Genomic DNA, 10,906 nt, shown 5'->3' on the forward strand with positions numbered 1-10,906 from the left:
ATTATTATTATGTTTTATTGACCAATCTTGGTCAATCTCTCTAAGTGGTATGCTTGGGGCTTCGCTGTCGTAACGACCTTTACTCCATCATTGTTGCTGTAAGTGGGAGCTTATTTTCTTTTATACCAAGTGTTAATCATTGCCCCATCATGCGTTGTATCAGTAGCATCTTGACGTAGTTTGAATGAGTCAAGGATATAAGGCGCGTTCGTAGCATTTGATTCTGTCTCGGTTTTGTGGTGCAGTGGGAAGAGCACCATGTACCTCGCGTTCCGCCCACAGGGTCGTGGGATCGAAACCGGGCGCCGCTAACTATTATTTTTTTATAGTGTAGGGGGAGGTGCGGACAACGCCGTATGGAGGGACAAGGCGAGTGAATGAGATGCAGTCGCATCTAAAAAATTGTTTCTCTTTCGCCGCAAGCAACGCATAGGCCGGAGGGGGGGAGACCAGTGTTACGCAAATAAAAGTTCAGTTGCGTTATTCTACATCGGATGCTGGTTAAGGTAACCTCACACTGGCCGGACTCACGAAATCGTGAATCCCAAGTGTGAGCCAGATGGGCATGGTCGTCCAAGCGTGTGATAGCACCTTCTTGTGTTATCCCTTGACGTCGGCATCTGAAGCTGGCTGCGCGCTTGCTCTGCTGCGAGAGCGAGTCTTTTTCGCTGTATCCGATACGCCGTTCCCGCTTACCAGTGTCGGTGGATGATGTGTAGCTGCGCCGTCTATAAACCCAGCCAATCCACCCTCCTTGTAACTCCTCTGCAACCTGGTTTTTTTTCGCGCATGCGCGTGGGGTTGCGACAGCGGAGTTTTCTGCTTTCACGGGACCGCCAGATTACTCTTTTTCCAAGCCATCTAAAGCTCCGCTTTGAAAAGCCGCTAGTTCACGATAAAAAAAAGTTGCAAAGTTCAAGTTGATTTTTACGGGTTCATGGCACGTGTTCGGGATTTGTTGCTTCCCACTGCAAGAGTGCTTAAAAGGCCATGTCAGTTAAAATGAGCGGCAAACTTGCACTGTAGATGAAAAATTTGAAGCAATGCCTGTAGATTTCAAAAACTCATTTAAGGCACGGACAACCACGTTTTGAATCAAGCGACAGGCCATGGTCCTATTGCTGAACACGCCAGTCGATTGTTAGCTACTGGCAGCTTGTTGTAGACCTCATGTCTTTGGCAGTAGTACGGGGGACGATGTAAGAACGCGTGTTATATATCTCCCTCAGGCTCTCAGTGATCACATAGCTAATTCTAAAAAAGAAAGGAAGTTGTGTGTGTAACGCTGAGTCGCGTTCGATGCAAACGAGTTCCCACAATTCGCTGCAATTTCCCATTCGCTCGGATCTGGGCAGGGTCGATGTTGTACAGCAGACAGCGCTTCGCCGCATCATCAAAAGCAAATCCCTGCCGACCTGTGCGCCCACTGCGTCCGTTTAATGTTCCCCGTAATTCTATAAAACTTGATGGGCGTAACCTTCAGGTTGGCTGACGCGTAAGCCAGAAGGCCGCCAAAAAATTCGCAATTTGGCTATACGAGTTATCTACCAGTCGTCGAGCGGCAGTGCTTACCCAAACACTGCTCTTGCACATTTTTCATTTTTGCGTTTGTCTTCGCTAACATTACTTGTAGCCCTTGGTAACAGGCGTTTTTTTTTTTTTGCTAGCTTATTGAACAACAGCACAACACAATTGATGCACAGATGATGTGCTTTATTGTGTTGACACTGCAGGTTGATTATGTTGAGGTACGACTTAAAAATAATGGGGAGAGAGTTGAGAGATGCCAGAGAGTGGAGGGTGTGGAGCAGCTTCAGGTCAGGATTGTCGTGGGTAAATCGACTTAATTAAGCGAGGTACATAGGTCATCATATAACGACCGATGTCAGGCCTCCCATTCTGACGGGGTGAGAGGAAGAGAATACACTTTTAATCGTCGGGATTTTGGCCACTTGTGACCAGTGAGAGGTGTCGACGACGACTCAGGTGGAAAAAGTGAACGCAAGTATAATATCGTCACTAACCTTCGTACTTAAAATGAGGCAATGCGTACGCTCTCACTAACAGATGGTTGGTTGATCGTAACACCGGGAAGCGAATTCTGTAAAACGAGAGCTGTAGTTTTACACGCATTAACAATTCGCCCGACAACGTAAATATGCATAGCCATTAAAAGCAGCGTACGTTGTTCCATTTTTGTTTCAGACTTTACTGCAAGCTCTGAATACCTGAAGCGAGTCCTGCACGAGCTTTCAAATATATGGGTGGACCCCTGAGAGGGCGTTGCGGCAGGCAGCGGCAGCGGCAGCAGTGTTTCATTGAAAGACGCCTCAATGACCAATTAATCCCCCCCCCCCCTTTCCTAGCGCATTCCCCCTGGGTCCGCGAGCGGCTGCGCTGGCCTTCAGCTTTCTTGCTGGATAGTGTCTGTAAAGGTGGCATGAATTGCATGTCTTTAGACCATTAGGACCAGCAGCATCCTCTGGAGTTAATTCGCCTCTTTCACAACCCCACTGCGCATGCGCAATCCCCTAGCGGCCAAGTCCCTAAGCAGTCCAGTAGGGGCAGCAGACGACATTCCCCACAGCTCCCGCACAAGGGGGAAGGGGTCGTGGTTGTATTTACATCGTTTGATTTTTTGTGTGCGCTCGTTGTGCGCGGAACAATGCCCACAACTTGTGCTGCGTTCCGCTGTAACTCGGAGTGCCGAAAAGGGAACGGTGCCGGCTTCTATCGCTTCCCGTCGGCCGCGCGCGATCGGCTACGGCGGCTTGCGTCGCTCGCGTCGGCTCGGGTGATGGGAACTGTAGGCTTAGCGTCCTGGCGGATATTTGATCGCTGCTATCTGTGCAACTGCGAATGACAATCCGCAACACAACTTTTCACTACACTATCATACCCTTTCTCGCATGTGGAACTCTATTTAAGTTACAACTGCCGTTGAGCGATCGGTGACCAAGACATCTGCGTAGCCTGTTTCGATGCTTCCGCGCAGGTATCGCCATCTCTCGGCTGCTCGGCGCACCGCGCGCCGCGGCAAGCGGTCAGCGTAGGCTTGCATCGCGGCAGATATATCTGATCGCCGCTTTTAAAATAAGCCCTGACAACAATCCCTAGCACAATTTTTCACCACACTAACACCTACTTTCTCGCATGTGGAACTTTTTAGCGATCAGATTGATTCAGAAGAGCAGCGACAAGCGCGGTTGCTACCGTGGTCTGCGCCGGTTCGAGCCGCTGAGTGTGCCGAGCTGGCAGGCGCGGCCGGCGTGTGCGCGGACTGTTTCCGAAGGCAGAAAACGCTTCACGATTGCTTGCTTTATCCATTTCTTGCGAACAAACGCGCAGAATCTACAAATTCAGCTCAGCGATCGTCGTAGTTGACCATGGTGCAAAAACTGTGGGCGGAGCGACGCCGACGACGCATCTCATGCGCGCATCGGGCCGTCTCAAATTCACGCGTACGACTAGAGGCGACAGTCGTAACGATCAGTCGCATGCGAATCGCGTGTACCAATCGTACATGTGTCCAGCGCTTAAAGGCATTTTGCGAACTGCCGGCCTTGTTGAACTGGCGATCGCACTTCATGCCAGACGACTCCAAGTACTGCTCGAGCTGCCACTCGGACGGCACACGGATCTGTCCGAGATTTCTCTGCCAGCCCTCATTCAGTGATAAGAAGCCGCCTGGTATTATGTGATGACCAGGGGCTGTCGTCTTAAGGCGTTAAAACACCAACACAGAAGAAAAACTTCGGCTGCTCCTCGCCGTAATGTGGGATTGCCGTGCATACAACGAGAACGCAGCCGGAGGAAACGCCGGCAAACCCTACGGCTTCAACTTCCGCTAGGCACGCTAGGTGGCAGCACACCGCAATGAAAGAGGCATGGCATGGCGCCAGCCAGAGCTTACTGTCTCCGCTTGCAAGGTGTGTCAAATGAGCGGGCAACGCACGCAGGCGCGGTTAACAAGGAGGCGGCACTGGGGTGGTGGTTTATTGGCTCTTCACGGCAGATCTGAAGTGAAGCAGTCGCACATGGCGGCGGAGGTTCCCCGACTGGCTGAAGGCCTTGAAGCAGACGGGGCAGACGTAGGGCCGGTCACCGGTGTGCACTCGGCGGTGCTTGTAGTACGAGGAGGAGTCGCGGAAGGTCGTTCCGCAGTACTCGCACCGGTAGGGCCGCTCGCCCGTATGGATGCGCGCATGTGTGTCCAGCGCCGACTTTTGCCCGAAGCATTTGCCGCACGCGGGGCACTGGTAGCGCCCTTGCTCCTTGTACCAGTGCCGCTGCTCGTGCCACCGGTGCTGGTTGATGCTTGCGAACCGCTTGCCGCATAGCCTGCATGCCAAGCCATCGGGGATGACGACGACGCCGCCGCCGGGGGAGCAGGAGGACGACGCTGCCCCGTCGGCCGCCTGCACCGTAACCTGCACGGCTGCCGCCGACAGAAACAGAGCAACGAGTGCACAATCAATCAATCAATCAATCAATCAATCAATCAATCAATCAATCAATCAATCAATCAATCAATCAATCAATCAATCAATCAACCAATCAATCAATCAATCAATCAATCAATCAATTAATCAATCAATCAATCAACCAATCAAGATGATCTCTTCAGTCCTCTGTAAACCCATGTTTGAAGAAATAAAAAATGAATGAATGAGAATGAATGAATCAATCAATCAATCAATCAATCAATCAATCAATCAATCAATCAATCAATCAATCAAAAAATAATTATTATTTATTTAATTAAATAATAATCGATAGATTGATTATTATTGAACGAGTCCAAAGGTTGGCAGCGAGGTTTATTTATTCAAATTACAGGAGAACACAGTCTGTATCACTTTTGCTTACTACACGTAGGAAAAAGCTCGTTTAAAATTTATTTATGACCTGTATCATAAAAACTACAAACTGGATCCCGGAATATACCTGCGCCCCCCAGGACGAGTGTCGGCTCGTACCAATAACTCATTTGCTGTTCAGGCATATGTAGCGCGGGTGGATGTATTTAAGATTTCGTTTCTGGTGCGATCTATTGTTGATTGGAATGCGCTTCCTCCCGAGGTGTTTACAGGATGTGGATCCTCACAGGACTTTCAACGACGGCTGGACTTTTTTTTTGCTTAACATTGTGTATTGTTCACCTGCTCACTTCCCACCCCTGCTACAGCCCGCAAGGGCTAGCAGTATTGTAAACAAATAAATAAATAAATAAATAAATACATAAATAAATAAATAAATAAATAAATAAATAAATAAATAAATAAATAAATAAATAAATAAATAAATAAATAAATAAATAAATAAATAAATAAATAAATAAATAAATAAATAAAATTACACCGTAATCGTGGCAACACTTGTTGGGAACTAGAAAGACACATCATAGCGTACACCCCGCCAAGGTGATGTCTAATGATTTATCACTCCCAAAAAAAATAAAAGAAGCTCACACTGATAGCAACAAAGATGAAGTAAAGGTCGTTGCGGCAGCGAAGAAGTGAATCGGCTGCAATCGTGGACTTAAACCGTCGTGATGGTCGTCAAGGTTGCGTACGGCTTCGCTAACGAAGTCTTACGCGTTAGTGTGAGCTTCCTTCACTTTTACCGCTGTTACATCGTTTTCAGAGAACGATGCTGCTGCAGAGTTGCTGACGGGTAAGTCCGGACAAAAAATATGGGAGTCGGGAAGCGGGTATTTTCGGAGCGCTAAACACGTTATCCTTGAAATATTTCCAATATTGCTCACGTTCAGGAGCTTATCGCAATGTGTGACGATCGATGTAAAAATACAGGCTTGGCCTCATTTGAAAGGGTGTGGAAAGGGAATTTCTTTGTGAAAGTTTATTCGGAATACTTATTTTTAGGCCAGAAAGCATTTTGTATATTGAGCGGCCCACACGGCCACAGAAGGCGGGCCGTAAGTTGGCTTCACTGTAGGGACAAGTCTCCCGCAGCAGGCAAGACGTGCGGCGGCCGCGCAGTTCGAGAGACTGCATGTTTCGTTTGCTTCTAACGATGTTGTCCGCTTGGTACAAGTGAGAACACATGCATCGTCCCCGGTCTACCACTGTGCCGTGGATGAAGTGAGTCAGTAAAACCGAAGGCGAGAAAGATCGCGAAATTCGACGCCACCTGTCAATTAGTGAGGATAGGGCAGGGTGCAGTGCGGCAGGGAGGGAACAGGCTTACTCGCTCGACCGCAGGTGTTGGCTGCAGACAAGAATAAGTAATTTTAAGTTCGGAATTTTCGCAAAAGGTCATAGACGCAGTAGAGGAGCTCAAATTGCACCACATCGTAAGTAAACAGCAAGCTACGTATCTGAGAGACCTGAAAAGTAGCCTCAAAGATGATGAGATTAATATTCTTTTAGGATTCGCAGAGATAGCTTTCTCGTGTAAGATACTCCCTGGGACCGCTATGCAGTATATCATGGCGTAATTTCGGATTGTCTTGACCACGTGACTGCGGCCGTGGCTACTTTTCCAGATAAGGCGTTAAAGTTCTGAAACACGTATTTTCTGCTGTCCAGAAAAATTCACTAGTTTTTCGTCGGTGCATTATCACAACACGAAATTTTTTGTAAATTTGAGCTATCATAAAAATGACTTCCATTTATTGGCCGAGTGAAACTTCTTTGGGACGTCAAATGGAAAGAGCGCTTTAGACAGGGTTGGCAGCAGTAGCACCGTGAAGCGATTGGCAGTCAATTGCCCGTCTTAAGAGAGCTTAGTACGACGGACAGATGCTTGCACCCACCGGCGTTTTACGCGGGCGAAAAAGAACATGAAATGTATATCCCTGCCACCCAGACTTTCCAAGTGGCAGCGCGCCAACATCGGCGACCACGGACAAAACTGAAGCTTCCTAAACGCACGAAAGCCGTCCTGGCGACCTATGCTCTACTACATTTTTCTGCACAAACGCAGCGTCGCGGAAGTGATTTAAGAGCTCCTACAACCGATGAGCTGCCGATGACGCCTCCTTGAAATCCAGTACCAGCCAGCCACACTTATGTGAGGCGTCATGACCCAAAACGGGAGCGGCCACCAAATCTATCGCTGCCGCGGGAGGCCAGTAGGTGCAGTGAAGAGGACTTACGGCCCGCCGTCTGAGTGCTCGTGGGGGCAGCTCAAAATAAAAATTACTTTCTCGCTTAACACAAAAGGTACTCCAATTAAAATTTCAGAAATAAATTTCAAATTAGCCCAAGTCTATTTTACATGGACTGCCACACACTGAGATAAGCGCCTGAACATGAACTATATTGCAAATATTTCCAAGTTGATGTGTTTAGCGCCCCGAAACGACTCGCTTCCCGACTCCCACATTTTTTTACCGTACTTACTGTGAACAACATAAGCAGACTCTGCAGCAGCATTATTCTGTGTGAACAATGTAACAGCTGTACAAAACTGCTTAAATATGGCCCGGGAACGCCACATTGCTTCCCCGTAAAGCACATCCTGAGAGTCACTAGCAATTGTAAATGCGTTGTAGCAAGAAATAACGGTTCCTTTTCTACCAACTGAAGTATTTTTTTTACAGAGCTACGTATAGTATTTCTTCTTGCGATTTTTCACGCAGCCTAGGTTTTAGTCACAGCCACGATACTTAATTTGCTGGGAGACAGGAAATTTTTTTCCAAACATTGGTTACAAAAACATGGAACGGATCAATCATGATTTTCTATAATGTAATCGGAGATGCCCAAGCGTGCTGTCGACGTTTGGCGTGGAATGACCTTTAACTAAAACAACCCTTACCGTCACCAATTGGTGGTATGTAAGTGTTCGGATTCTCCCGCCGGGGTGGTGTAGTGGTTAAGGAGTTGTTCTGAGCGCGAGGACGCATGTTAGATGCTGGCGGCGTGAGTGACAAACCCGGCCGTCTAGAAGCACGCCAACGAGCGCTATCTACACTCGTTCGCTTCGAACACTCCTATTCTCTTCAATTGGTGAACGGGCTTCGCTATACGGCCTCAATGGCCCAGGGGTAGAGTCAGGAGGTTTCACGCCCTATGTTCGAGCTCCACTTTATTTTTCTCCCGCAAACGCCAACAATTTTTTTTCTGCAACGTGCTCTCATAGGTTAATTCCACGCATTTTTTACAAAATAAGCATATTTTTGTGTTCTTTATGTCGGTTTAGCTAGTTGCTTTCTTCTTGTACGACGCGAAAAAGTGGCGAACGTGGGGTGCGGTTAGGCGGTCTGGTTTGTCAAGTGCGAATACCCGGAGCCGTTTCTTTCCTTTCTTTTAAGAAGACGCAAAACGAAGAGGCCCGGGTGTAGCTTCGGCACCGTCACCGGCGGAGGCACCACATGCCCGGAACCAGTAATTAGAATACCAACTGGCCCGAACGCAAGCCCTTCTCCCAGTAATGAGAGGCATCCAAAAGCTGTTTTGTTAGAGCGGCGTCACTGCGCACACAGAAACACTGCATGAACTTAATATCTGCTACCACCAAACCAAAGATTTCATCCAAGAAAAACAGGAATATCGAAATAAAGTGCCTAATACATCGGATCCTACGTGCAATGGGCAATTCAATTGCCCCTGTTCCCCTACTTTCCTGCATGACACAGATGCTCTATCGCTACCGGTCAGCATGTAGGAACCAGCTCCACCGACAAATGGCCAAGTGTGACGTCACGCAGGTGCAGCGGAACGAGTCGTTATAGCGACGTTCGGGGAATAGGCACAGAGAGCAAACGATGTCATGGGGAAAAACATCCGAAATCTTTTTTTTTTATGTTTGGCATGGTTTTAAATTGCCCCGCCCGATTATACTGAGCTCGAACATACACAAGATAACTTTCAATATTTTTTGCTGGTTCAAAGGCGCTACAAGTGAGAAAGAACACTTAATAGTCCATCGCTGTGTCGCGGGTCAGCGCGCGACAGCGAAATGGTTGCTTAGTAGAACGCGTGCGTGCGCTCGTGAGATACGCCCAGATACCTTCATGTACCGCTTTCGTTCATTAAAAACTTAAAAACGCAAAATATAACTCGTTGAAGGGTATTATTTTCATGCGTACCCGGAACAACGCAACAACTTCACAATTGCGCAAACACAAACCAGTCTTTAAAGCTACCGCGGCTCGTCACGTTCAGCTTTTACCTACACCTGTCTTCATTGTTTACGATCATGCCGTTTGTACATAGCGCTCTAGTGATGTATCGAGGTGGTCGTGGCTATATAACAGCCCAAACATAACTAGAAGAATACAGCTAAATTCCGAGATGGTCGTTATGTGTAACCATTTCCTCCCGTGTTGCTCGCACGGAGATAAGGGCCTGCAAAAATCAGACAGCATCAGCCGAAGCCCTTGTTTCAAGGAACGAGGAGCATGTGCGGGCTAAATTGGAAACCTCAAGAAAACATTTTGCCTCAGCTGCACCGTGAGAGCAGAAGAGGCTAAGAAGGCTAGAAGAGCAGCATCACTGTTAACCGCAGTTATTCAACGCTAAACTAAATGACCGCAGGCTGCAAATTAATTTTTAACGGACCCGGCCTGTGATTATTGTGCGTGGTTATAAATTATTTCTACGTCAAGTGTAATCTTATAATTTGTTTGAAGGTTGGTTTATAAAAAAAAAATAAAATCTTACTGCAATTAACCGCAACTATACGCGAATGAACTGCGGGAATCGGTTTAAAAACAGTAATCAGCATTTTCAAGCAGAAAATAAAGAATATTCTAACGTGATCAGCTTGATTAAATGTACCTTGAATGGTTAGAAATCATATCGATGTCAAACTTGGTCTACCTTACTTTAGTGTATTTGACTTTGATCGGTAATCTATATGCATGCATTGTAATCCATGATTCGATCGATTTAAAATCGATGCTAGAATGTATGTGGCAGTTCGCCAAGGTGGTATGATTCACGCGTGGTGGCATGTAATTGGTCGAGCGATGTACCTTTCGAATCTGCTCACGCGACCGCAGTGAAAGGAAGAACGCATACAGCGCCGAATGCACTTACCGGGCACGCCGTACGCCGCGGCGAGCTCAGGGCACTGTTGAAGACTCAATGTGACTCGTTTGCGGAACGGCAGGTGCATGAACGCGCCCCTGCAGCAGAACGAAGAGAAACAACACTGCTAGCTTGTAGGGCTGTGGAGATGGAGAGCGATAGGCAGCCCGTTGCTCAGACGGGGAGAAAAGTTCTCGGCCCTAGTACTCGGCTTTGCATTTGCCCTATCTTGGCTTGGAAGAGGGAAAACAGTAACACTGGAGGAACGGGGGAGGAGGATTATTGACGCTTGACAATTTGGCGGAATATTTTGATTTTGCCCTGGCTGAAATCGCCCGTACGCCAGTTTTCGGCTCACTTTTTCTGTGTCTGACTTTCTCGCAGTAATTTTGCGATGTGCAAAGGAGCCAACGTAAGCGCAGCGCTTCCCACAAAGGGGAGGGGGGGGCATGCTTTGCGACAAAACCTAACTTTTTCCGTCACGATCACGGTGTCGCAGAACGAAAAGGCCAGGAGTCTTCGCGGAAAGCTACCACATATGTTTTTTTTTTATCTTAACGGTAACTTTTGCGCACTCGATAGGGGGACACAGAAAAATGTGACACGAACACAAGCGCAGTGTTCGTGTCACCTTTTTCTGTGTGCCCGTATCGAGTGCGCAAAAATTACCGTTAAGATGTCAAACCAACTAGCCCGCCTATCCGTGTTATCACATATGTTTGCCCTTTAAACAGCGAACAAGTATCCCTTACGCGTGTGAAGACGATGTTTTAAGGGTGTTTTCATTTTCGAAATAAAGTGCTGAAGCACCCGTGAGTGCTGCAATTTCGCCAGAGGAAACTGCACCTCCCGTACGTTGACACTGGCTGTACTACGGAAGTGCCCGATGGTAAGTAGCCACCTTC

The 10,906-nt window shown here is 47.6% G+C and overlaps 1 protein-coding gene across 1 annotated transcript; it reads right to left on the bottom strand.

The window, feature by feature from the left end:
- Window positions 1–3,993: 3,993 nt before the first annotated feature.
- On the bottom strand, window positions 3,994–10,093 carry LOC144173300 (uncharacterized). Its single transcript, XM_077701784.1, has 2 exons — window positions 10,011–10,093; window positions 3,994–4,438 (listed from the first exon to the last, which is right to left on the bottom strand). The coding sequence occupies exons 1-2, from the start codon at window positions 10,087–10,089 to the stop codon at window positions 3,996–3,998; spliced, it is 522 nt and encodes a 173-aa protein (XP_077557910.1). The 5' UTR covers window positions 10,090–10,093; the 3' UTR covers window positions 3,994–3,995.
- Between the last annotated feature and the right edge of the window lie 813 nt (window positions 10,094–10,906).

The sequence above is a fragment of the Haemaphysalis longicornis genome, unplaced genomic scaffold (genome assembly GCF_048455015.1).
Source record: "Haemaphysalis longicornis isolate Haplotype H1 unplaced genomic scaffold, Haemaphysalis longicornis Haplotype H1 scaffold_1, whole genome shotgun sequence".
Classification (NCBI taxonomy): Eukaryota; Metazoa; Arthropoda; class Arachnida; order Ixodida; family Ixodidae; genus Haemaphysalis; species Haemaphysalis longicornis.